General features: G+C 48.5%; 2 protein-coding genes across 18 annotated transcripts in view; both read right to left on the reverse strand.

Annotated features, from left to right (window-relative positions):
• KCNJ3 (potassium inwardly rectifying channel subfamily J member 3) overlaps nucleotides 1-5734 on the reverse strand; it is a 32274-nt gene extending 26540 nt beyond the window's left edge. Inside the window, exon 1 of the mRNA XM_074547753.1 lies at nucleotides 4607-5734. Coding sequence (XP_074403854.1) covers nucleotides 4607-5284 — 678 coding nt within the window. The 5' untranslated portion in view covers nucleotides 5285-5734. The remainder of the gene's footprint in view (nucleotides 1-4606) is intronic.
• A 3534-nt stretch (nucleotides 5735-9268) lies between these two features.
• The window catches only part of GALNT13 (polypeptide N-acetylgalactosaminyltransferase 13), a 53930-nt gene continuing 35663 nt past the window's right edge, over nucleotides 9269-27535 (reverse strand). Inside the window, exons 10-17 of one of the 17 annotated variants that reach the window (XM_074547754.1) lie at nucleotides 26414-26553; nucleotides 22516-22614; nucleotides 19648-19782; nucleotides 10951-11585; nucleotides 10653-10707; nucleotides 10411-10589; nucleotides 10171-10354; nucleotides 9269-10106 (exon numbers count right to left, since the gene is read on the reverse strand). In XM_074547754.1, the coding sequence (XP_074403855.1) occupies nucleotides 11445-11585; nucleotides 19648-19782; nucleotides 22516-22614; nucleotides 26414-26553 (515 nt within the window). In that variant the 3' untranslated portion in view covers nucleotides 9269-10106; nucleotides 10171-10354; nucleotides 10411-10589; nucleotides 10653-10707; nucleotides 10951-11444. Of the gene's footprint in view, nucleotides 10107-10170; nucleotides 10708-10950; nucleotides 11586-19647; nucleotides 19783-22515; nucleotides 22615-26413; nucleotides 26554-27535 lie in introns of all 17 variants that reach the window. The other 16 variants (XM_074547769.1, XM_074547766.1, XM_074547765.1 and 13 more) reach the window with 16 other exon arrangements.

Genomic DNA, 27535 nt, shown 5'->3' on the forward strand with positions numbered 1-27535 from the left:
GGTGAGCTTCATGGGGAGGGAAGGAAATCATGGAATCCCAGAAAGTTTGGGTTGGAAAAGCCTTCCAAGATCGATTCCCAACCATTCCCAGCACTCAGGTCCTCAAGTGCCACATCCCAGGCTCTGCAATCCTCCCAGGAATGGGGCTCCATCCCAGGTTCCTGCAATCCCTGCAGGAATGGGGCTCCATCCCAGGCCCTGCAATCCCTGCAGGAATGGGGCTCCATCCCAGGTTCCTGCAATCCCTGCAGGAATGGGGCTCCATCCCAGGCCCTGCAATCCCTGCAGGAATGGGGCTCCATCCCAGGTTCCACAATCCCTGCAGGAATGGGGCTCCATCCCAGGCTCTGCAATCCTCCCAGGAATGGGGCTCCATCCCAGGCCCTGCAATCTCTCCAGGAATGGGGCTCCATCCCAGGTTCTGCAATCCCTGCAGGAATGGGGCTCCATCCCAGGTTCCACAATCCCTGCAGGAATGGGGCTCCATCCCAGGCTCTGCAATCCCTGCAGGAATGGGGCTCCATCCCAGGCCCTGCAATCCCTGCAGGAATGGGGCTCCATCCCAGGTTCCACAATCCCTGCAGGAATGGGGCTCCATCCCAGGTTCCACAATCCCAGCAGGAATGGGGCTCCATCCCAGGTTCCACAATCCCCCCAGGAATGGGGCTCCATCCCAGGTTCCACAATCCCTGCAGGAATGGGGCTCCATCCCAGGCTCTGCAATCCTCCCAGGAATGGGGCTCCATCCCAGGCCCTGCAATCTCTCCAGGAATGGGGCTCCATCCCAGGTTCCACAATCCCTGCAGGAATGGGGCTCCATCCCAGGTTCCACAATCCCTGCAGGAATGGGGCTCCATCCCAGGTTCCACAATCCCTGCAGGAATGGGGCTCCATCCCAGGTTCCACAATCCCTACAGGAATGGGGCTCCATCCCAGGCTCTGCATTCCCTGCAGGAATGGGGCTCCATCCCAGGCCCTGCAATCCCCCCAGGAATGGGGCTCCATCCCAGGCTCTGCAATCTCTCCAGGAATGGGGCTCCATCCCAGGTTCCACAATCCCTGCAGGAATGGGGCTCCATCCCAGGTTCCACAATCCCTGCAGGAATGGGGCTCCCTTTTATTTTCCCTCCTTCCTTTTATCTTTGTTCCTTCTTTCATTTTCCCTTTCCCCCCTTCTTCTCTTTTTCTTTTATGCCTTTGTTTTGTTTTTTTTTACCCTTTTCCCCTTTTATTTTCCCTTTCCTTCAATTTTCCTTTTTTCTTTGATTTTTCCTTTTATTTTCTTTTTTCCCCTTTCAAATTTTATTTTTCCTCTTATTTTCCTTTGCCCTGCTTTTTTCATTTTACTTTTCCCTTTTATTTTGCTCTTCCCTCATTTTTTCCTTCTAATTATCCCTTTTTCTCCCTTTTTTCCCTTCCCTTTTTTTTCCCCCAGGGTGGCCTGGCCTGGCACTGCTTTCCTTCCAAGCACAAACATTTCTTTTCCCATAATTCAGATCCAGGCAATTCTTTTGGAGCCACACTAAGTTTGAAGCTCCATCTTTTACAATTCCTCCTCTGGGACTTCCAGAGCCAAAAAAATGAGTAATTTTCAAATGCTGCACTGGAAATTACTCATTTTTGATCTTTTATAGCTTGAAATATATGAAATTATTTAAATATATTGATATAGTATGCAAATACATATTTACACATTATTAAATACTTTAAAACAAACTGTATAAATTATATATTGGTAAATATAAATATTTATAATTGCATATTATATAAACCTATGGTATTATGTTTTAATGCTATTTTATATATTTATCCTTATAAATAATATTTATAAATAATATTTATAATATTTATAAATTATATTCCATCATTTTAAAGGTATTCAAGGGTTATTTTGGGAAATTTTTAGGAATTCTTTCCCTCTTTAAGGCACAGACTCCCTCAGGTTTAGGGGACCCCAACACTGGGCCAGTCCTGATCCTGAAATCCTGTGGGAAATGGGGATTTGGGACAAAACGAAACAGGGATTTAGGAGAACAGGACACAGGGATTTGGGAGAACGGGACAACCTCAGGAGCCTCCCATGGGCTGAGCTCTGTCCCTGGGGCCGTGGGGGAACAGGGAGGAAAACTGGGGAGATTCCCAAGGGGATTGTCCTGGGAATGGGGACCTGCCCTGCCCAGCACAGCACCCACATCCTGAGGGAAGGGCACCTGCAGGACACCCCCAGTCCCTGCAGGACACCCCAAATCCCTGCAGGACACCCTTCCAATGGAATCAGCAGCCCCATTCTCTGCAGGACACCCCCAATCCCACCAGGACAGGGCATCCCCATTCCCTACCCGATATCCTAAATCCCTGCAGGACACCTCCAATCCCACCAGGACACCCTCAATCCTTGCAGGATATCCTAAATCCCTGCAGGACTCCCCCATTCCCTGCAGGATATCTAAAATCCCTGCAGGACACCCTAAATCCCTGCAGGACACCCCATCCCAAGGACAGGACACTCATCCCAAGGGCACTCCAATTGCCAGGACAGGACACCCCGTTCCCTGCAGGACACCCATCCCAAGGACAGGACACCCCATTCCCTGCAGGACACCCATCCCAAGGACAGCACAGCCCATTCCCTGCCCACACCCCCCTGCTGGTATCCCCATTCCCGGGGGGTCCCTGTGGGAAGCTCTGTGTGCATCAAAAGCCCCCCGAGCCGGCTCCTTCCTCCCACCTGCTCCATCCCCATCCCCGATTCCACATTCCCCATCCCCATTCCCGATCCCCTCTGGATCCGTGGCCACCGGGTGAGCCCCAGAGCAGCGCCGGCTCTCCCCAACCCTCCGGGCCAGGGATGCTCCAGGGCCGGGGATGCTCCAGGGCCAGGGATGATCCAGGGACGGGGATGCTCCGGGGGCAGGGATGCTCCAGGGACAGGGATGCTCCAGGGCCGGGGATGCTCCAGGGACAGGGATGCTCCGGGGGCTGGGGATGCTCCAGGGACGGGGATGCTCCAGGGCCGGGGATGCTCCAGGGACAGGGATGCTCCAGGGACAGGGATGCTCCAGGGCCGGGGATGCTCCAGGGCCGGGGATGCTCCAGGGACGGGGATGCTCCGGGAACGGGGATGCTCCGGGGCCGGGGATGCTCCGGGGGACGGGGATGCTCCGGGGGACGGGGATGCTCCGGGGGCCGGGGATGCTCCGGGGCCGGGGATGCTCCGGGGACGGGGATGCTCCGGGGCTAGGGATGCTCCGGGGCCAGGGATGCTCCGGGGACAGGGATGCTCCAGGGCTAGGGATGCTCCAGGGGCAGGGATGCTCCAGGGCCGGGGATGCTCCGGGGCCGGGGATGCTCCGGGGACGGGGATGCTCCGGGGCCGGGGATGCTCCGGGGCCGGGGATGCTCCGGGGCCGGGGATGCTCCGGGGACGGGGATGCTCCGGGGACGGGGATGCTCCGGGGACGGGGATGCTCCGGGGACAGGGATGCTCCGGGGACAGGGATGCTCCAATGCCAGGGATGCTCCGGGGACAGGGATGCTCTGGCTCTAACCCCAGCACTCCGTTTTCCTTGGAGCTCATGTCAATAAAGTTCAGCTTGCCCAAAAAGCTCTGGATTATGCCCAGAGATTTCTCCTTCCCGGCTCACGGAAGGAAGGCTGGGAGCGACAAAGGATTTGATTTCCTTGTCAGGGAAATGGAGCGTTTTATAGGAATCTATAAATATCCATCCCAATCCTGCGCTGAATGCAGGAATTATCTCCAAGGAGCAGGGAATGCGCTGCTGATGGCTGAGCCCGCAGCCCGAGGCGCCCGGAGATGTTCCCTGTGCCAGGAAAGCAGGGCAGGGATGCTGGGATGGCAGCAGGACACAAAACACGATCTGGGATCATCCAGTCCGACCCTGGCCACGGGCAAGGCCACCTTCCATGGACTGCTCCGAGCGCCAGGGACGAGGGGACAGCCACGGGCAGGAGCGAGGGACATCCAAGGGACACGGAGAGGGGGTGGGATGTCCCCAGGGGAGCGGCAGTGGGGACATGGTTCTGCCACAGAACCATGGAATTTACGTTGGAAAAGCCACCCAAGGCCATGGAGTCCAACCATCCCAACCATTCCCAGCACTGCCAGGGTCTTCATGGAATTACTGAGGTTGGAAAAGCCCTCCAAGACCATGGAATCCGACCGTTCCTAGCACTGCCAAGGCCCCCATGGAATTACTGAGGTTGAAAAAGCCTTTCAGGACCATGGAATTCAACCATTAATCAGCACTGACAGGGCCCTCATGGAATTACTGAGGTTGGAAAAGCCCCCCAAGGCCATCCAGTCCAACTACCCCTGAACTGCCAGGGCCCCCATGGAATTACTGAGGTTGGAAAAGCCCCCCAAGGCCATCCAGTCCAACTATCCCTGAACTGCCAGGGCCCCCATGGAATTACTGAGGTTGGAAAAGCCCCCCAAGGCCATCAAGTCCAACCACCCCAACCATTCCCAGCACTGCCAAGACCCCCACGTCCCCAAGCGCCACCTCCACGTGGGATGGGGACTCCCCCACTGCCCCGGGCGCCTTTCCATGAGGGAGTTTCCCCACGTTCCCCCCGGAGCGCCCACCTTGAGCAGCTTGCAGCGGATCTGGGCGGACACCATGTGGCTGTTGCGGAGGTTGCCCACGCGGAACATGAGCGTGAGCTTCCCGTCGCGCATGGAGATGGCGGCGTGCTCGCTGAACATCAGCGTCTCCGCCCGCTTCTTGGGCTGGGACATCTTGATGAACATGCAGCCGATCAGGAAGGCGTCCACGATGGAGCCCAGGATGGACTGGAAGAGGAAGAGGATGATGCCCTCGGGGCACTTGTCGGTGATGTAGCGGTAGCCGTAGCCGATGGTGGCCTCGGTCTCGATGAAGAAGAGGAAGGCGGAGGGGAAGTTGTACACGTTGGCCACGCACGGGGTGTAGCTGTCGTCGTGCGCCTTGTTGAGGTCCCCGCGCATGTAGGCGATCACCCACCACATGGAGGCCATGAAGAGCCAGGCCACGGTGTAGGTGAGGATGAAGATGAACAGGTTCCAGCGCCACTTGAGGTCCACCAGCGTGGTGAAGAGGTCGGACAGGTAGCGGCTGGTCTCGCCGCCCAGGTTGCCGTGCTGCACGTTGCAGCGCCCGTTCTTGTCCACGAAGCGCTGGCGCTTCCCGCGCGGGGCGCTGCGCGGGGGCGGGAGGCCTCCGCCGCTGGCCGAGGTGCTCACCACCTGGTACTCATCGCCCAGCTTGCGCCGCAGCGCCGACATGCTCCGCGCAGCCCCGCGCAGCGCCGCGCAGCCGGCACGGTCCGCGCAGCGCCCGACAGCCGGCAAAACCCGCGCAGCCACCGAAACCCGCGCAGCCACCGACAGCCGGCAAAACCCGCGCAGCCACCGAAACCCGCGCAGCCGGCAAAATCCGCGCAGCCGGCAGCACCCCGTTAGCCGGCAAAACCCGCGCAGCCACCGACAACCGCACAGCCGGCAAAATCCGCACAGTCCCCAGCAGCCGCGCAGTCACCGACACCCTGCGCAGCCCCTCACACCCCGCAGTCCGCGCAGCCCCGCTCAGCTCCGCATCCCCCGCGCAGCCCGCCCGGCCCCGCCGCGCCGCGGCCGCGGAGCCTCCGCCCGGCGCCGCCGCCGCCTCCCACGCGGAGCCGCCGGCAGCGGCCCCGGGCAGGGCGGCACCGCCCCGCGCAGCGACACCACTCCCTCCGCACCGCCCCTGGGTCCCGCACCGCCCCTGGATCCCGCACCGCCCCGCGACCCTGCGCGTCTCAGCGACCCCGCGCACAGCCCGCCCTCCGCAGCCTCGGTGCGCTCCGCATCTTCATCCTCAGCATCCTTCGGTCATCCTCCTCCCCCCGGCATCATCCTCCTCCTCCTCATCTTCCTCCCCCGGGGCTCCATCCCTCCTCCTCCTCCTCTCTCGGAGCGGCTCCAGCTCCCATAGAACCAACCAGGAGGGGCCGAGGAGGTCTGGTACCCCTTATTCTATTCCATTCTATTCTATTCCATTCTATTCTATTCTATTCTATTCTATTCTATTCCATTCCATTCCATTCCATTCCATTCCATTCCATTCCATTCCATTCCATTCACTTTTGTTTTCAATTCTGATTTTTAGTCTTCCTTTTATTCATCATTCCATTCCATTCTATTCCATTCCATTCTATTCTATTCCATTCCATTCCATTCTATTCCATTCTATTCCATTCCATTCCATTCTATTCCATTCCATTCTATTCTATTCCATTCTATTCCATTCTATTCTATTCTATTCCATTCCATTCCATTCCATTCCATTCCATTCCATTCCATTCCCTTTTATCCCATTTTTACCCTCACTGCATTTAAGATTTTGAGATGTTTAGATCCCCACGGCAGCCAGGCAGCACTGCCAGCACGCACAGGGGACACAGCCCCTTCCACCCGGGAAGAATTTCCCTGAGAGAAACCACAGAGCTCAGCCCTGATCCAGGACTGGTGGGAAGCAGGAAAGCAGCCCAAAACTGTGGATAAACGCCCAGGGAATCACGGAGCAGTTTGGGTGGGAAGGGGGCTGGTGATGCTCCAAAGGGCCAGGCTGTATCCAAGGGTCCTCCCCACCCACTCCTGCTGCAGGACTGCTGCCATCAGCTCCAGAAAAGACTTGGATTGGCAGCTTTAACCATGGGATAAAGCCCAGCCACACTTCACTTTTTAACCATCACCTTCCTCAGAACTGATTCTCAAGGATTTTTCTGGCCACTGCATTTTTACTCCTTTTTTTTTTTTTTTTTTGCCACAAAATTAGTTTAGTTTCTCCATTTTCTGTTTTCTATTCCAAATTTCTCCTGTTCCCCACCTTTTTTCTTGTGATTGACACAATGCCTGCTAATTTTCCCACCCAATTAAAGGAAATTTTGTATGGAATTCATCCCAAACTCTGGCCACGCTGCCAGAACCCTCCTGGCTCAGAGATCCAGCAGCCTTGCCAGCTTCCCCTCTCCTGTTTCTCCTTCCTCCATCCCTCCCGTTTTCCCAGAGGCCTCTCCCCGGGCTGGAACTGGGCAAAGATTCCCTGTGATCCATCCCAATGTGACAGCGACAATCCAAGGGGAGCCATTCCCTGTAATTACTGCAATTAAAATCCTCATTGCTTTTTAGGGGCATGAGCAGATTCCAAGCGTGTTCTGCCAGGCAGGGTGGGATGAGGGAATAGTGGGAGTGGGAAAGGAGTGGAGGACACGAACAGTGTCACCCAAAGGGGACAGCAGGCTGCTCCAGAGCTGTTCTCCTGGAATGATGGAATTCCCAGCTGATCCCACCGTCCCAGGCTGCTCCAGGGATCCAGGGGCTGCTCTGGCAATCCCAGCCCAGCCAGCAATTCCCAGTTCCCAATGTCCCATCCATCCCTGCCCTCTGGCACTGGGAGCCATTCCCTGGCTCCTGTCCCTCCATCCCTGTCCCCAGCCCCTCTCAGCTCTCCTGGAGCCCCTTCAGGCCCTGGAATGTTCTGGAAGCTCCCCCTGGATCCTTCCCCTCTCCAGGGGAACATTCCCAGCGCTCCCAGCCTGGCTCCGTGGCTCCTCTGGACTCTCCAGCAGCTCCTCATCCTCCCTGTGCCGATTATCCCACAAACCCAACCCTCCCTGCCTGCTGCCATCCCGGCTTTCCCATCCCAGATCCATTTAAACCCACCTGGGCAGGAGTTCCCCTGGGCCTCCTTTCCCTGCAATTCCATTCCATTCCATTCCATTCCATTCCATTCCATTCCATTCCATTCCATTCCATTCCATTCCATTCCATTCCTTCATTCCATTCCATTCCCTTTTATCCCGCTTTTACCTTCATTGAATTTAAGTTTTTGAGATGTTTAGATCCCCACAGCAGCCACACAGCAATTCCCTGATTTCAGTACCTGGAGGCTTTCCCAGGCTTTAGCTGATGTGGGGGATGATGACAAATGAAATGATGAAATTAATTATGTGTTCCCTGAATTAACAGAGACATTCCCAAACCCCTCTCTGCCAATCCCACTGCCTGGGTGTGGATTTGAGGGCAGATCCTGCTGGTTTTCCTCACAAAAATAATTTCCAGTTTGAAATGGTAGTTGGAGCAGGCAGACATGGCACCAGTACCAGCATATTCCTCAAAAATATCCTAATATCCCTCTGGATGAATCCCTAAATCCCTTAAATAAATCCCAAAAAAAGGGATAAATCATATTTCCAGAGAAATGAGATGGAGGTTGGTTCCCTCTCTGTAATTTTCTGTCAATCCTAATTATTGCCATTTCTGAGAAATCCCAAAAAAAAAGGGGAAATACCTCGGTGCCTGCATTCATCCCTCCCAAAGGGATTACTGGGTGATTCATTCCCAGGCTCCGCAGCCCATCATTAACAGGAGCAGTTAATTACCTCCAAAGGCTTTAATTACCAGCTGGGCCTCACCAGGGTTTGGTGTCACCTGCAGCTCCAACCCCCCAGACACCTGCAGGGACAACCTGGAACAGGAATTACTGAGAAAAGGGATTTTAGCTGGGGTTTTTCCATGGGTTTTGGACAAGGAAGCAACTCTGGATGTGGGGAATCTCATTTTAAACGAGTTGTTAATTAGTCCTTTTGTGATTTGGTTGATTGAAGGGCACTGCAGCAGTGTAGGACGAATTACAGAATTATGTATTAATATAGAAGCTCTATTTATAAAATCCTAATTTTGTAAATAGCTCTGGTTGCAGCGCCAAGGAGCCTTGGGATGGGACAGGGCTGGGGATGTGGAGCCAGGAGGTGACACCGCCCTGTCCCACTGTCCCCAGGACATTCCCCACCCCAACCCCAATTCCCACCCCAACCCCAATTCCCACCCCAACCCCAATTCCCACCCAGCGCTGTGCTGCGGCCAAACCCTCGGGAAGGAGGTGAAATAAATGACTGGTTCCTCTTTGTCTGCATGGAAATCCCTGGTTAAATTGGATCCTGGTGTTCTCCTGTTCTTTTTACAAAGAATAAAACCTCCCCCTTTTCTGTGGGATTTTTAAATCACATTTTGTATTTCTGGAGGATGAGGAGCAGGAATATTTGGGCGGGAGGGTGGAGATGAGCCCCAATCCAGGTTAATCCAGGATATTCCAGCTCCATGGCCGCCCAGCAATCCCTTTGCCAGCTGAACCCCCTCCTGCTTCCCCTTTAATGCTCAGTGTCCAGCAAATATTGTCATTTCCACCGTCCATAAACCCCAGGATGAATCCAGGACCACCACAGCAGATACAGAAAATACCAGCATTTTTAATGACCCAGTGCATTTACAGAGATTTTTGGGGAATTGTGAGGGAAATCCTGGGAAATATTTCCCCACTTACCCGTGCTGGGATCCCGCTGCCCTGGGATTTCAGGCAGTGAGAATTCCCAAAATCCCAGCCCAGAGGGCCACAGCTGCATTTGGGGTGGCTCCCACGGGAATGTCCCTGTCCCCACATCCCAGCAGGAGCAGCTCCTGAGGGCCAGCAGCGCTGTGGGAACACCCACACCCACACCAGGAGGGAGCCCCCGAATTCCTGAAACCAGAAAGGAGCCCCTGTGATTCCAGAACACCTGGAGGCAGAGCTGGGAGCGGATCCAGGGCCAGGGCTGGGATGCAGGGACTCATGGATGCGTTGGGATGGAGGGATGGAGACCCTCCAAACTCCAGAGGTCTCAATTTTGGTCCTTCCAGGTGTCCCCTGAGCCCCAGCTCGGTTGCCATGGAAGGAGGGGACAGCTCCCTCCGTGCCACCCCGAGGTCCCACGAGTGCCACTCCTTCCCCTCAGCATTCCCACGTCTCCTGTGGCCTCATCTGCTGGAATTCCTGGTGAAGTGCACTCCTGGCCTGGTTTTCCCAACACTGGATCCTGGTTTTTTTCCCAGCACAACCCAAGAAGCTTTGGCGCTGCCAAATCCCACTGGGCACCAGAGAACACCCAGGATTCCCCAGGATATTCTCCAGGAGAGCCCAGCACATCCCACCAGCTCGGGCCACACCTCCCAGGATGGCTCCCAGTGCCAGCTGGTGCCACAGGGCCTTCAGACTGGGCCACCGCTCCGTGGTGACGTGTGACAGTGACACCTCCACATCCCAATTTCTCCAAGGTCAGATGGTGCCTCTGGAATCTCTGGGGTGGCAGTGACACCTCCATATCCCAACTTCTCCAAGGTGTCTCTGGAATCCCTGGGGTGACAATGAAATCTCCCTATCCCAACTTCTCCAAGGTCAGCGGCTGTCTCTGGAATCTCCAGAGTGACAGCAATGCCTCCATATCCCAACTTCTCCAAGGTCAGATGGTGCCTCTGGAATCTCTGGGGTGACAGTGACACCTCCCTATCCCAAACTTCTCCAAGGTGAACTGGTGCCTCTGGAGTGACAGCAACACCTCCATATCCCAACTTCTTCTCCAAGGTGCCTCTGGAATCCCTGGAGTGACAGCAATGCCTCCCTATCCCAACTTCTCCAAGGTCAGCTGCTGTCTCTGGAATCTCTGGAGTGACAGTGACACCTCCATATCCCAACTTCTCCAAGGTGTCTCTGGAATCCCTGGGGTGACAATGAAATCTCCCTATCCCACCTTCTCCCAGGTCAGATGTGCCTCTGGAATCTCTGGAGTGACAGTGACACCTCCCTATCCCAACTTCTCCAAGGTGAACGGGTGTCTCTGGAGTGACAGCAATGCCTCCCTATCCCACCTTCTCCCAGGTCAGATGTGCCTCTGGAATCTCCAGAGTGACAGAAATGCCTCCATATCCCAACTTCTCCTAGGTCAGATGATGATGCCTCTGGAGTGACAGCAACACCTCCATATCCCAACTTCTTCTCCAAGGTGCCTCTGGAATCTCTGGAGTGACAGCAATGCCTCCCTATCCCCACTCCTCCAAGGTCAGCTGCTTCTCTGGAATCTCAGGAGTGACAGTGACACCCCCATATCCCAACTTCTCCAAGGTGCCTCTGGAATCCCTGGGGTGACAATGAAATCTCCCTATCCCAACTTCTCCAAGGTGAACTGGTGCCTCTGGAGTGACAGCAATGCGTCCCTATCCCAACTTCTCCTAGGTCAGACGATGATGCCTCTGGAGTGACAGCAACACCTCCATATCCCAACTTCTCCAAGGTCAGATGGTGCCTCTGGAATCTCTGGGGTGACAGTGACACCCCCATATCCCAACCTCTCCAAGGTGCCTCTGGAATCTCAGGAGTGAATGCAACTCCTCCTTATCCCACCTCCTCCAGGGTCAGCCGCTGCCTCTGGAGCCTGGAGCCCGCTGCTGTCAGTACCAGCCGGTCCTGGCTCACCTGGATCCCCGGAGGAGCCCGAGGGCCCGGCGGCAGCAGGAGCCCCAGCCGGGGGTGGCTCTGCGGGGCCGGGCTCCCCGGGCTCCCCGGGCTCCCCGGGAGCAGCGGGGCCAGGCGGGGTCACGCCGGCAGGGTCATGTTGCGCAGCAGCCACTGCTGGGCGCGGCCGCCGCCGCAGTCGCGCACGGTGGGCACCAGCCGGTCCTCGTCCGACGGCTCCGCCAGGCACTGGTTGCTGTTGAGGTGCCTCAGGGTGAGCTTCTGCAAGGGGGGACAGAGAATTCCTGCTGAGAACACAGCGTTCCGCTGGAATCCTGCAGCTGTGATATTCTCTGAAAAATCCCTTTGCCAGGATTTTTCTCCTGAGAAGCCTCAGGAACAAAATGCAACCAATGGTTATCCAAAATGCAAACAATGGTTATCTGCTGCTGTAGAATGCAACAGGTGCATCTGGGATTGGGCTCACGCGGTTGTTTCTAATTAATGGCCAATCACAGTGCAGCTGTCTCAGAATCTCTGGTCAGTCACAAGATTTTATTATCATTCCATTCCTTTCTATTCCTTGCAAACCTTCTGATGAAATCCTTTCTTCTATTCTTTTAGTATAGTTTTAATGTAATATATATCATAAAATATATATTACATATATAATATGTAATATTATATTATTCTGAAATAATAATAATAATAATAATAATAATAATAATAATAATAATAATAATAATAATAATAATAATAATAATTTTCTGAAACATGGAGTCAGATCCTCATCTCTTCCCTCATCCTGGGACCCCTGTGAGCACCACCACAGAATTCCACCCCGGAAATTGCAATTTTCTGGCATTTCAGCCTGGTTTGGTCACTGGAGCAAACCTGCTGGAGCTCCAGGACAGCCCCACCACCCCGCTCCTCCCTCTGCTGAGCCAACAAACCCTCAGCAAAGGGAAGAGAACTCCAAGGAAATCTTGTATTTCCAAGGCACAGCTGCTGGATGGAGGAGTTTGGTCTCCACGGCCATGGACATGTGGAATGTTTGGGACCAGAGCAGGGATTTTTTGTTGTTGATGGGAATGGATTTGCTCAGTATTCCATGGATATGCTGCTGTTTCCTCCTTGGGACACCTCCTGTGATCCCACATTCCTGAGGGATGGGAGAATTAGGAGGACACAAAATGTATTGGAAGGAACAAAACACCACCTGTTCCACAGGGAGAACAAATTCCCGCAGAAATCCCAGAAAGTTCAACAGGAAATTCTGTCCTTAAACAACACCAGAGAGGTTCAGTCCCAGCTGAGCCGGGAGCATTCCCACCACCAATCCTTGGGATTGTGCCAGGGCCTGCCCACCCTCCCAGCCAGGAATTCCCAATTCCCAATGTCCCATCCATCCCTGCCATTCCCTGGCTCCTGTCCCTCCATCCCTGTCCCCAGCCCCTCTCAGCTCTCCTGGAGCCCCTTCAGGCCCTGCCAGGGGCTCTGAGCTCTGCCTGGGGCCTTCCCTGCTCCAGCCATCATCCACAATTCCATGTGCTGCTCTGGCCCAGCATCAGGATTTGGGAGGCACCATGGGGAGAAGGCAGGGAGGGGTAAGAAAAGGAGATTTTGGAACAATTATTTTGCTGCATTTTGTCCCCAGAGAGAATCTCCAGTGCTTGGAGCTTCTCCGTGGCCTCCTCAGGACTCGCTCCAGAGCTTCTCTGTGCCAGGGCCTGCCCACCCATCCCAGCCAGGAATTCCCAATTCCCAATGTCCCATCCATCCCTGCCTCTGGCACTGGGAGCCATTCCCTGGCTCCTGTCCCTCCATCCCTGTCCCCAGCCCCTCTCAGCTCTCCTGGAGCCCCTTCAGGCCCTGGAATGTTCTGGAAGCTCTCCCTGGATCCTTCCCTTCTCCAGGGGAACATTCCCAGCTGTCCCAAGATCCCTGGGAATGGGCAATTCCAGGGTGGAAATCCTGTCTGCAGATCATCCACTGCAGCAGAGCCCGGTTTTATGGCAAGGGAATAAACAGGGAAAACCAGGACGGGCAGGAAAATCCTGGAGCCCTCAGGAAAGGAGGAATTAATCCCAAAATTCATCCCAAACAGCCCAGGCTGATGTCAAACCTTGGGATCTCCTCAGGGATAGAGGGGCTGGAATGTGGGAGCTGCTTGAGGTCTTGGGCTCACCCAGGAGGATAAATATTGATATAATATTAAAAAATTATAAAATAAATAAACTATAGGAAAAAATTAATATAAAAGGTGAGATTATAGATAATATAAAAATAATACATTAAATAATATAGATTACTATAATATGTTATGTGCAATATAAACAAATATAAAAATAATGCAGAATACAAAATTTAAGGGACTAAAAATAGATTAAATAATATAATCTAGAATAGTATAAAATATGAGAGATATAAAATAATATACTAATAATACAGCAGACAAGAATATAAAATATAAATTAAAATAAAATAATATAATAATACTCCTAACCAAAGGGAAATCAGGAATTATTTTCACAAGAGTCTGATGCTCTCAGGGCTCATAAACACCATTTATGTTCATTATTTATAATATTTCTATGTAATATTATATTTACTGAAAAATATAGCATAATGCTTATATATTACATAATAAAAATATGGGTATTTATGAGTGTAAATTTATAACTATTATAGTTTTATATTTTTTAATTTTATATAGAAATAAAAATTACAAAATAAATACACATACATATATATAATATTAAATATATGTAGATATAAAGAAAGACTTTTTTCTAGTGTTCCAACTAAACCGGTGGGAAATTCCAAAAAGGAATTTGGTTTTCCTACCACCCATCTCCTTGTGCTATTTCACTAAATGGGAAGAATTCCATGAAAAGTACAAGGGACAAAAAAAAAATCTATAAAAAATAACAAATTCTAGGAAAATTCTAGGAAAAATCCATGGAAAATCCTAGGAAAAGTGGAACCTTTTTGAGAAAACATTTTGCAACTGGAATAATTTTTATGTCTGGGAATAGAAACCAAATCTTCAGCTCCTGCAGATTGGAACAATCATGGTGACAGCAAGAGATCAAGGGAGGTTAATTCATCCAAAACTAATTAAAACTAACAACTAGTAAGACTAATAATTACTAGTAACTAATAATTATTAAAAACTAAGAGCTAACACTAAACATCTGTTCTATCCTACAGCTATAAAATAAACTTCTGTCTTGTTTTATAGAAAAATTTGATATAAAAAATCTATTAAATTATATGAAAATTCTATGGGAAAAACATTAGATTTCATAAAAATTTGATCAAAAATTCTACTAAAATTCTACCAAAAATTAAATCAACATTCTGTGGAAATTCCATGAAAAATTCTATTAAATAATTGTACGAAAATTTTATGAAATAATTGTACGACAATTTTATGAAATATTTGTACGACAATTTTATGAAATATTTGTACGAAAATTTTATGAAATATTTGTACGAAAAATTTATGAAATAATTGTACGAAAATTTTATGAAATATTTGTACGAAAAATTTATGAAATAATTGTACGAAAATTTTATGAAATATTTGTACGAAAATTTTATGAAATAATTGTACGAAAATTTTATGAAATAATTGTACGAAAATTTTATGAAATAATTGTACAAAAATTTTATGAAATAATTGTACGAAAATTTTATGAAATAATTGTACGAAAATTTTATGAAATAATTGTACAAAAATTTTATGAAATAATTGTACGAAAATTTTATGAAATAATTGTACAAAAATTTTATGAAACAATTGTACGAAAATTTTATGAAATAATTGTACGAAAATTTTATGAAATAATTGTACGAAAATTTTATGAAATAATTGTACGAAAAATTTATGAAACAATTGTACGAAAATTTTATGAAACAATTGTACGAAAATTTTATGAAACAATTGTACGAAAATTTTATGAAACAATTGTACGAAAATTTTATGAAATAATTGTACGAAAATTTTATGAAATAATTGTACGAAAATTTTATGAAATAATTGTATGACAATTTTATGAAATATTTGTACGAAACTTTTATGAAACAATTGTACGAAAATTCTATTAAATAATTGTACGAAAATTTTATGAAATAATTGTACAAAAATTTTATGAAATATTTGTACGAAAAATCTATGAAAAATTGCTAGAAAATTCTATGAAAAATTGCTAGAAAATTCTATGAAAAATTGCTAGAAAATTCTATGAAAATTCTACAAAAGATCCATGAAAATTTCATAGAAAATTTCATGGAAAACGTCAGGGAAAATTTCAGGGAATAATGAAAACTGTGTGAAAAAGTGTTTCAAAAAATCTCATAAAATTCCCTGAAGCATTCCACGAAGCTCTACGAATTCCGTGAAAAAATGAACATTCGCAAAACCGCCAAAAAAATTTCCAAAAACACAAAAATTCCACCCCAAAGTAAAACAAGACAGAAACTCGGCAGAGCCCGGGGCAGGAAGATTCCCTGGCAATTCCTTACCCCATCCCAGCTCCGCTCCCAGTCCCGATGCCCCTACAGGAAGTAATCCGTGGGGCTGGAGTAAACCTTCCTAAAGACCTCCAGGCGGGAGTAATTCCTGAGGCTCCAGCTCTGCAGGGGGCTCCCGTCGCAGGCCTCCACCGTGGGGCCCTGCGAGCCGTCCTCCAGCCTGCCCAGCGTCAGGCACGACTGCGTGATGATGTGCAGGAACGTGCGCCTCTGGAAAAGGGGGAATGGCGCGGAAAACCGGGAATGGTTCATGGAGAGCGGGATGGGAACAGACGGGGATGGGCGGAGGGGGTTCGTGGGCTGGGGTGGAATCGCACACAAAATCTGCTCTCTGCTCTGAGAGTGTTCCCATGATCCAGAGTGTGGCTCCCAATCCCGTTCTCCCTACCCGTGGATTGCTATTCCCCATTGGGAAGATCCACAGATGGGGTTAGAAATATCCCAGAACTTCCACCTTGCTCTTAAGAGCATTCCCATGATCCAGAGTGTGGCTCCCAATCCCATTCTCCCTATGCTTGGATTGCCCTTCCCCATTGGGAAGATCCACAGATGGGGTTTTCCTAGAAAAATCCCCAAAACTTCTGCCTTGCTAATGAGAGCATTCCCATGATCCAGAGTGTGGCTCCAAATCCCGTTCTTCCTACCCTTGGATTGCCATTCCCCATTGGGAAGATCCACAGATGGGGTTTTCCTAGAAAAATCCCCAAAACTTCTGCCTTAATATTGAGAGCATTCCCATGATCCAGAGTGTGGCTCCCAGTCCTGTTCTCCCTATGCCTGGATTGCCATTCCCCATTGGGAAGATCCACAGATGGGGTTTTCCTAGAAATATCCCAAAATTTCTGCCTTGTTCTTGAGAGCATTCCCACGAACCAGAGAGGATTGCAGCTCATTCTCCCTATCTTTGGATTGCTGTAAATCCCTGCTGGGAAGATCCACAGATCCACATATTTGGGATATTTCTACCCATCCTTGTATTGGATAAAAATATCCCCAAACTTCCACCTTGCTCTGGAGAGCATTCCCATGATCCAGAGTGTGGCTCCCAGTCCTGTTCTTCCTACCCTTGGATTGCTATTCCCCATTGGGAAGATCCACAGATGGGGTTAGAAATATCCCAGAACTTCCACCTTGCTCTTAAGAGCATTCCCATGATCCAGATTGTGGCTCCCAATCCCATTCTCCCTATGCTTGGATTGCCATTCCCCATTGGGAAGATCCACAGATGGGGTTTTCCTAGAAATATCCCAAAAACTTCTGCCTTGCTAATGAGAGCATTCCCATGATCCAGATTGTGGCTCCCAGTCCTGTTCTTCCTACCCTTGGATTGCTATTCCCCATTAGGAAGATCCAGGCAGAGATGGGGTTTTCCTAGAAATATCCCAAAACTTCTGCCTTGCTATTGAGAGCATTCCCATGATCCAGAGTGTGGCTCCCAATCCCATTCCCCATTGGGAAGATCCACAGATGGCGTTTTCCTAGAAATATCCCCAAAAACTTCTCCCAGGCTGGCTCAGGGAGAGGGAAGCTCTGGAAATTGGAGCAGCAGCTATGGGGAAGCACTGGGTGAGGGCACTGCCACAGGAGCTATTCCAGGGATTGGGATTTGGCACAGGGATTGCACCAGACTTACCTCAAAGCTATACTCCCATTTCCCAAAATACTGAGGGGAAGGGAAGACACAAGGAAAGCGGAGTCAGTGATCCAAGGAACATTTTTTTGTGCAGCCCCTCAGCTCTCCCTGGATGGAAATTCCACAACTTTGCAGGGAGGCATCACAACCGGGGACAAACAGCGGCAATTATCCAGAAAAAAAATCATGGAATTCTGAGCGGGGAGGGATCCACAGGGATCACTGATCCCAACCCTGGCCCTGCCAGGATACACCAACAATCCCATCCTGTCCCTCAGAGCGTTGTGCAAACAATAAATCCCGAGGAATCTGTCAGGAATAAACCCTGAGGAATCTCATCCCTCTCCACATCCAGAGGTTTCCCCAGATGTCACAACGGGAATCATCCCAAAATCCCTCCAAAATCCCTCCATGCAATGCCTGAACAAGCAAGGTAAGGAAAAAATCAGTGTAATTCCACTGGAAAATCAAATTAATGAATACAAGGGATTCAGGAAATATCCTGCAATTGTTTCTCTTGGGAAAAAAAAAAAAAAATTGGAATATCTCAACTGGTTGTTTTCTTGGGGAAAAAAAGTCCTGGATATTAGGAATGTTTGGAGGTTAATAATACAGGAACAAATATATAATAATGACAATAATGAAATGAAAGGGAAAATCGGCAGCTGAAATCTGAATATTCCAAGGAAAATTGGCAATAAAAAGCTTTGCCCAATAAATCCAGGGACAGGGAATGCAATGGGATGTTTTCCAGGAGAACAAGCAGCCAATCCTTGGAGATGCCATAAAAACACGGAGTATTCCTGTTTTAGGAGCTCCATCTCATGGCCGAGCTGGGTTTTACACCATTCCTGGGAAATTCTGCTCAATTTAAGGGAAAAACCAGCACATTCCCTGTATTTTATTGGAAGAATTCCAGCCTTCCAGGCAGGAAGGGTGGAGGTGCCCAAGGAATTCCTGAATGAAAAATTGATAGGAAAAATTATATTAAATTATATGAAAATTCTATGGGAAAAACACTAGATTTCATAAAAATTAGTACAAGGTGGGGATGGGGCACAGCTGGGATGACCTGGGAGGGCTTTTCCAGCCTTGGGGTGGACACCAGCAGGAATTTCCCCATGGAAAGGGTGTCACTGTGATATTTTCTGGAAAAATCTCTTTGCCCAGGGCTTTGCCCCTGGGAAGCTGAGCAGCCTCAGAGAAAAATGCAAACAATTTTTTTTTTTTTTGCAATAATTGTCTGATTTGCTTCTCCTGTGTTCTGCTGCTTTGGAATGTGGTTTGGACATTGCTTACCAACTGGTCAATGTTTGATTGGTTTCATGTGAGTTGTTTTTATTTATTGGCCATTTCATTATTTATTATAATGAAAATTCATTACTCTCTACAGAGCCCAGCTGTGTCAGGGCTCTGGAGAGAGTCATGAATTTTCATTGTGATCTTTTTAGCCTTCTGTCTGTATCCTTTCTGTATTCTTTTTGTATCGTTTTAGTACAGCATTCTTTTAGATAATATAGTAACATAAAATAATAAATTTGCCTTCTAACAACATGGAGTTGGATTCATGCTTTCCTCTTCCATCTGGGGAACCTCACCAATAGCACAGAAAGGGGGCTCAGGCCTTGGCAGGGGCTGCCCAGGGAGGTTTGCAGTGCCCATCCCTGGAGGTGGCACTCGGTGTGAACAGAAATCCCTGTGGGAATCGCTTAAAGTGAGATGGAAACATGGAATTGGGCAAATCCCAGGAGGATTTCCCCAGAAACTGGCTTGGAATTGGAACCTTGGTGTGTGTGGAATTTCCCCATGGGATTGGAGCTGCCCAGGGAGGTTTGGAGTGCCCATCCCTGGAGGTGGCACTCAGTGTGAACGGAAATCCCTGTGGGAATCGTTTAAAGCGAGATGGAAACATGGAATTGGGCAAATCCCAGGAGGATTTCCCCAGAAACTGGCTTGGAATTGGAACCTTGGTGTGTGTGGCCAGCAGCAGGAATTTCCCCATGGGACTGGAGCTGCCCAGGGGGGTTTGCAGTGCCCATCCCTGGAGGTTTCCCAGGAATTCAAGGCTGGGCACAGGGTGGGCACAGCTGGCACACCATGACCCTGGAATGCTTTTCCAGCCTCAGGGCTGCTGGGATTGTGCCAGAATCCCACCCCCCAGGCCCGGGGTACCTCAGCATCGTACTCCCAGAGCTGGTTGCCCCTCAGGTGGTGGCACTTGAGCATGAGGACGGGGCCGTTGAGCCGCGACACGTCCAGGCACAGGTCGTCCGTGCGGATCTCCTTGTCCGCCGTGTAGGAGAACACCTGGAACACAGAGGGGCTGGGAAAGGGCTGGGAAAGGGGCTGGGAAAGGGGCTGGGAAAAGGGCTGGGAAAAGGGCTGGGAAAAGGGCTGGGAAAAGGGCTGGGAAAAGGGCTGGGAAAAGGGCTGGGAAAGGGCTGGGAAAGGGCTGGGAAAGGGCTGGGAAAGGGCTGGGAAAGGGCTGGGAAAGGGCTGGGAACCAACCCCGGCCCTGGGAGGGACCCCGGGCTGGGCAGCTGGAGCCTTTCATCGGAGAAACCCACGGGAATTCAGGGGAAGGGAAAGGTTTTCCCCTGGAGAAATCCATGGGAATTCAGGGGAAGGTTTTCCCCTGGAGAAATCCATGGGAATTCAGGGAAAGGTTTTCCCCTGGAGAAATCCATGGGAATTCAGGGGAAGGGAAAGGTTCTCTATTGGAGAAATCCATGGGAATTCAAGGGAAGGGAAAGGTTCTCCACTGGAGAAATCCATGGGAATTCAGGGAAAGGGAAAGGTTTTGCATTGGAGAAACCCATGGGAATTCAGGGAAAGGTTTTCCCCTGGAGAAATCCATGGGAATTCAGGGGAAGGGAAAGGATCTCTATTGGAGAAATCCACGGGAATTCAGGGAAGGTTCTCCCCTGGAGAAATCCATGGGAATTCAGGGGAAGGGAAAGGTTCTCCCTTGGAGAAATCCATGGGAATTCAGGGGAAAAAAAAGGTTTTCCCATTCAGGGGAAGGGAAAGGTTTACCACTAGAGAAATCCATAGGAACTAAGGGAAAGGTTTTCCCTTGGAGAAATCAGTGGGAATTCAGGGGAAGGGAAAGGTTTTCCACTGGAGAAATCCACGGGAATTCAGGGGAAGGGAAAGGTTCTCTATTGGAGAAATCCATGGGAATTCAGGGGAAAAAAAAGGTTTTCCCATTCAGGAGAAGGGAAAGGTTTTCCACTGGAGGAATCCACCAGAATTCAGGGGAAGGGAAAGGTTTTCCCTTGGAGAAACCCATGGGAATTCAGGGGAAGGGAAAGGTTTTCTCCTGGAGAAATCCATGGGAACTTAGGGAAGGTTCTCCCTTGGAGAAATCCACGGGAATTCAGGGGAAGGGAAAGGTTTTCTCCTGGAGAAATCCATGGGAATTCAGGGGAAGGGAAAGGTTTTCTCCTGGAGAAATCCATGGGAATTCAGGGAAGGTTCTCCCTGGAGAAATCCATGGGAATTCAGGGAAAGGTTTTCCACTGGAGAAATCCATGGGAATTCATGGGAAGGGAAAGGTTTACCACTGGAGGAATCCATGAGAATTCAGGGGAAGGGAAAGGTTCTCCCTTGGAGAAATCCATGGGAATTTAGGGAAGGTTCTCCGCTGGAGGAATCCATGAGAATTCAGGGGAAGGGAAAGGTTTACCACTGGAGAAATCCATAGGAACTAAGGGAAAGGTTTTCCCTTGGAGAAATCAATGGGAATTCAGGGAAATGGAAAGGTTTTCCACTGGAGGAATCCACCAGAATTCAGGGGAAGGGAAAGGTTCTCCCTTGGAGAAATCCATGGGAATTCAGGGAAGGTTCTCCACTGGAGAAATCCATGGGAATTCAGGGGAAGGGAAAGGTTTTCCACTGGAGAAATCCATGGGAATTCAGGGGAAGGGAAAGGTTTTCCACTGGAGAAATCCATGGGAATTCAGGGGAAGGGAAAGGTTTTGCTTTGGAGAAATCCATGGGAATTCAGGGGAAGGGAAAGGTTCTCTATTGGAGAAATCCATGGGAATTCAGGGGAAGGGAAGGTTTTCCCAGCCAAAAAGCAGGGAAACGAGGCCAAGCTCCAGTGAGGATGGAGGAGATGGCAGGAGCTGGGATGAAGCTCCAGGATAAATCAGGGATGGAGCATCCCAGCCTTTCCCAGCAGGAATGTGGCCAGGAGCAGGGGTCTGCAACACCACAGCTACCAGGGAATTGTGACCGTGCCAGGCTGGCACCACCCCTGGAAAATTCTGCACATAAATAATAAATTCTAATTCATTAAAATACAGGTAATTTAAAATATGCTTAAAAGTCCCTTAATTATAATTTACATCCCAAACCTCATCTGGAGCAGCCATGCTAATTTGAATATCCACTGGAATATGCAAATTTTGTCCTAATTAACCCAGTGTTGTTGGTCACAAGACCAAGAATTCCATCCCCTTTTCCACTCCCTTTCCACCCCTCTGAATGAAACACCCCAGGCTCCCACTATTGGAATTCCATTAAAGAATTTCCATGAATATCCTGGATATTTATTTTCCTACACACATTAAGAACAGATAGACCCAGCCACATTCATGGAGATTCCTGCCCATTTCATTTTTACAAAAATAAATTCAAATTCCTGATCACATTTCCTAAAGTTCATGTTAATGGATGTTCATGTTAAAGAATGTTAAAATTATTATAAAATGACAGCAGGATTCTATTAAATATATTCACTATAATATATATATATATATATAAATATATATTAAATATATATAAACAGGATTCTATTAAATATATTCACTGGATGTGCACCAATATTCCCCCAAAATCTGGAGCTGAAATTGCAAAACAATGGCTGAGTCCTCTTAAAATCCTTCAGCTCAAAACTGAAAGTATTTTGGAATTTTCATTGATTATTTTGATATTACTTTCACACAAAATCTAAAAAAGAATTGAAACAGATATTTAAAATATTCCAAAGGAATTCTTGGACAAATAAAGCCACTTTTCCCTGGTTTTGTTTACCTGGTTCCCTCCCATGCCATGGCAGTTGAAAAATCCCACTTTTTCGTTCTCCTTGCGGCCCATGTTGTCCAAGCACTGGTTGGTTTCAACATTCCTGATCTGGAGAAAGGAAAGAGGTGAAATATTCCTTAAAATATTTCCTGGACCTGCCAGATCTGTGCAGAAAATTGCAATCTGTGAACAGATCCCATTCCCAAATAATCAGGGAATGGTCTGGGTTGGAAGTGGCCCCAAAGCTCATCCATGGCCAGGAACACCTCTCATTATTCCATGAGGGAATTCAGGATGATTATCCCAAATCTGTCAAAATTTCCATTCATTTTCTTCCTGTTTCTCCCAGAAAACAACAAAACACCCACTTGGGAAATGCACTTTGAGGCCTGGTGCTGCTCCCCTTTCATTTACACCATTTTTCCTCGGGTTTGAGCCCAGGAGGAGCCATCCAGGGCAGGACACGGCTCATTTATGGGATAATGATGCTGCTCCAGCCTGGATGCATCAAATCCTGCCCAAATCTCTTCTGCAAGGCAGGGAAACTGTCCGGGTTTCTCGGCTGTTTGAGGGGCCTGGAAAGGCCCGAGGTGGCCTTGGGGCAGCCCACGTATCAAAGGACGAGAAGAGGCTTCAGTTCTTCTTTCGGTTTTTATGTTTATTAATTGTTTATCTAAAAGATGTTCTTTCAGCCCGACAGAGCTCTGCTCAGCAGCCAGCCATGAGCACACTGTGCTGCCCTCCGGGCGGTCACCTATCTTTATACCCATGGTTACGTGTACAATATTTATCATTTTTCCCCAATACCATTTATTCTTATAACTCGGTGCACTCTCAGTAATAACCAATCCAAGAGTGCCACCATGGCCAAAGAAGATGGAGGAGAAGAAGAAGAAGAAGAAGGACAGGACAGGCCCCAATTCCTCCATCTTACTCCTCTAAACCCCCCTGTACAGAAATCCTAAACCCTGTGTTTCACTCTCTAATTAACCAATCCCTTCACCATTCACCCCGGTGAAACCCTCCTGTCCTCATACAGGTGTCGTCTCCTGTGTAGGATCAAAGTCCAGCCACCAGACACTTCTGGAACATTCCAGGACTCCCGAGCCCCCCAAGGTGGTCTCGGTGGCACCTCAGGACTGAGATCCTGAGATCCGACAGGAAACGTCCAAAAAATGCCCTTCCAATGCCTTAAAAATCCCCCGTTTCTCTGCTGCTCCCTGGGCTTTGAGGCTGCAATTCCCTTTTCCTGCTGCACTGGAGCACCAGGCAGGGCTGGAATTCCCAGCTCCTGCCTGAGCCGCAGTTTCCATGGGAACTGAGGCCACCCTGCACACGTCAGGTGTTTTAATCACTCCTTTCTGCCTTTCTCATCCCATTTTCCAGCCTGACAACGCGCCACAATCCCACTTTATTTGACATTCCCTAGACAAGTCCTTTCCTTGCTGGAAACCCCCATTTCCCTTTATTTTGGCAGGATTAAACCCTGAACCCTCCAGCGCCTTTTATTCCTGCCTACAATGGCAAATTTCAGTGGGAAATCACTTCCCTGGGATGTAAAAAAAAAAAAAAAAAGCCATTTGTTCCTCAGAGCGTTATTCCAGGATTGTTATTCCATCACCAAATCCTTTGATTGTTATTCCATCATCTCAAATCAACCCATTCCGGAGCTTTTAAAAGGCAGTGTAGGTACAACTCAATGCAATATTTCTAACTGTGAGTTTGTTGGATTTGAAAGGAATTCCAGCTCCTGGTGATCACCAGGAATGTCCTTGACCCTCAGCTCCAGGCTGGAAAACACTCAGTGAACAAACATTTTTTTAAAAAATAAAAAAATAAAAAAAAAGCCATTTCTAGTCTCTTTCTAAGCAATTAATGATGATGGAAGGTTTCCCCCAAGGGCTGCATATTCATTGTGTCAAAATATTAATCCCAAACTTCACTTTTCCAATCTCCTGCTCCACTTGGGAGACAAATTTTTCTGGTGAACATTTGGAATAGACACTTGATTTAGTGGGAGATTTTTAAAGAGAGGGAATATGTTTGGAACAGCAACTTCTCCTTAGAAAGGACTTTAAAAAATGGAATCAAGAGATAAGAAAGGAACTCCAGGACCTGAGTCTTGGCCCCAAAGCCACTCATCCCCTTGGGAATGGATCCACTGGCTCTGGACACCTCCTGGTTCACTGCACTTACTGGTTTCTGTCCTTACTGGTTTGTGGTATTTACTGGATTCCTGCAATTGCTGGTTTTCGGTACCTACTGTATTCCCTACTAACAGGTTTCCAGTTCTTACTGGTTTCCTCTACTACTGGTTTTTCCTTTACTCACTGATTTCCTGTACTCCCGTTTCCCTTTATTTACTGGTTTCCTGCATTGCTGATTTCTTTTACTTACTGGTTTCCAGTACTACTGGTTTGCTGTAGTTACTGGTTTCCTTTCCTTACTGGTTTGCTGCCCTTCTTGGTGTCCTGGATTTACTGGTTTTCTTTACTTGTTGGTTTGTTGTAGTTACTGGTTTCCTTTGCTTACTGGTTTCCAGTTCTTACTGGTTTCCTTTATTTCTTGGTTCTCCTGCTTTCCTAGACTCCCTACTTCCTTGTACTGGTTTCCTTCCCTTACTGGTTTGCAGTTCTTGCTTTACTTACTGGTTTGTGTGACCCATGGAGGGTTTCCTGCACAGATTGGTTTCCTCTAATTCCTGGTTTCCTCTAATTCCTGGTTTCCTCTAATTCCTGGTTTCCTCTAATTCCTGGTTTCCTGCACTAATTAACTTCCTTTAATTCCTGGTTTCTTGCACGGATTGATTTCCTTTAATTCCTGGTTTCTTGCATGGATTGATTTCCTTTAATTCCTGGTTTCTGGCACGGATTGATTTTCTCTAATTCCTGGTTTCCTGCACGGATTGATTTCCTTTCATTCCTGGTTTCCTGCACGGATTGATTTTCTCTAATTCCTGGTTTCCTGCACGGATTGATTTTCTCTAATTCCTGGTTTCCTGCACGGATTGATTTCCTCTAATTCCTGGTTTCCTGCACGGATTGATTTCCTTTCATTCCTGGTTTCCTGCACGGATTGATTTCCTTTCATTCCTGGTTTCCTGCACGGATTGATTTTCTCTAATTCCTGGTTTCCTGCACGGATTGATTTCCTTTAATTCCTGGTTTCTTGCACGGATTGATTTCCTTTCATTCCTGGTTTCTTGCACGGATTGATTTCCTTTCATTCCTGGTTTCCTGCACGGATTGATTTTCTCTAATTCCTGGTTTCCTGCACGGATTGATTTCCTCTAATTCCTGGTTTCCTGCACGGATTGATTTCCTTTCATTCCTGGTTTCCTGCACGGATTGATTTCCTTTCATTCCTGGTTTCCTGCACCTCTAATTCCTGGTTTCCTGCACGGATTGATTTCCTTTAATTCCTGGTTTCTTGCACGGATTGATTTCCTTTCATTCCTGGTTTCTTGCACGGATTGATTTCCTTTCATTCCTGGTTTCTTGCACGGATTGATTTTCTCTAATTCCTGGTTTCCTGCATGGATTGATTTTCTCTAATTCCTGGTTTCCTCCACTCCAGATTTCCTGCACTGATTGATTACCTTTCATTCCTGGTTTCCTGCACAGATTGATTTCCTTTCATTCCTGGTTTCCTGCATGGATTGATTTTCTCTAATTCCTGGTTTCCTCCAGTCCTGTTTTCCTGCACAGATTGATTTCCTTTCCTTCCTGGTTTCCTGCACAGATTGATTTCCTTTCCTTCCTGGTTTCCTCCACTCCTGGTTTTGCCGCCATTCCTGGTGTGCTTCACTTCCTGGTTTCCTGCAATTCCTGCTTTCCTTTCTTTCCTGCCCTGCCCTTGTCCTCCATTCCCAGCCCATCCCATCCCCTCCCGGCAGAGAATCCCATACCTCTCCCAGGGAGTAGTAGCGCCGCGGGATCTGCGAGTCGGGGTACACGTTCTCCAGGTACCACGAGAAGGGTTTGCAGCCCAGCCTCTCCCGCAGGGCCTTCCTCACAGAAACGTCTCCATAATCCACCTTCACCACCCCTGCAACGGGGAGAGAACAGCCCATCAGACATCCCAGTTTGGGGAAAATCCCAGGGCTGCCCCAGCTCCCCTGCAGGGCCTTCCTGAGGGAAATATCTCCATAATCCACCTTCATCACCCCTGCAATGGGGAGAGAAAAGCCCATCAAATATTTGGGGAAAATCCCAGAGTCACCCCAGCTCCCCTTCATGGTTTTCCATCATCTTTCCAAACATCTTCACAATCCACCTTCACCACCCCTGGAATGGTTTTCGTAAACCCAGCTTGGCTTTATTAAAAACTCTGGCTCCTGACTCATCTCATCACAAATAAAGATTTTCCTTTTATCCACACAAAAACAGGAGAAGGCACCAATTAAAAATAGGCTCAGTATCCCAAAAATGAGAGCTGAGCTCTCCTCCAGCAGAATTCTGTTTTCCCAGGGAAGCGGATCTCTCCAGACGTTTAATTTGGGATGTAATTGTGAGGTGTGCCCCTCGTTATGCTGAGAATTCTGTTTCCCACTGGGAGCAGCCCCTGGCTCCTCTCTCCTGGGATCTCAGCTCAGGAATGGGATGAATCAGCTCCCAGAGGAGCTGGGGGATGAGGCTGTGCCAGACAACAGAGCCCTCATTACCAACAGGCAAATTCCTTTGTTCTCCCAGAGAATTATCCAGAGATCCCCATTTTCCTCATTAATAGGAAGGGAAAAGGATCAAAAAGCAGATTAAAAATATTTTAAAATATCTTTTTATATTTAGGAATGCCCTATTAAACAAAAAAAAATCTGTGATTTCCTACATCTTTTTATGGAGAACTTCCATGAAAACGTTCATTTTATTTCCCTGTCTCGTCCATTTGCTTCTCAATGCTGAGGAACAACCTCATTATATTTTATCTATTAATTAATGCAGATATTAATAACTTGGGAAGAGATCAGGGGCTGGAGCATGTCCAGGGAAGGAAACGGAGCTGGGCAGGGCCTGGAGAATCCCTGAGGGAG

This window comes from Zonotrichia albicollis, chromosome 10 (assembly GCF_047830755.1).
Source record: "Zonotrichia albicollis isolate bZonAlb1 chromosome 10, bZonAlb1.hap1, whole genome shotgun sequence".
Classification (NCBI taxonomy): Eukaryota; Metazoa; Chordata; class Aves; order Passeriformes; family Passerellidae; genus Zonotrichia; species Zonotrichia albicollis.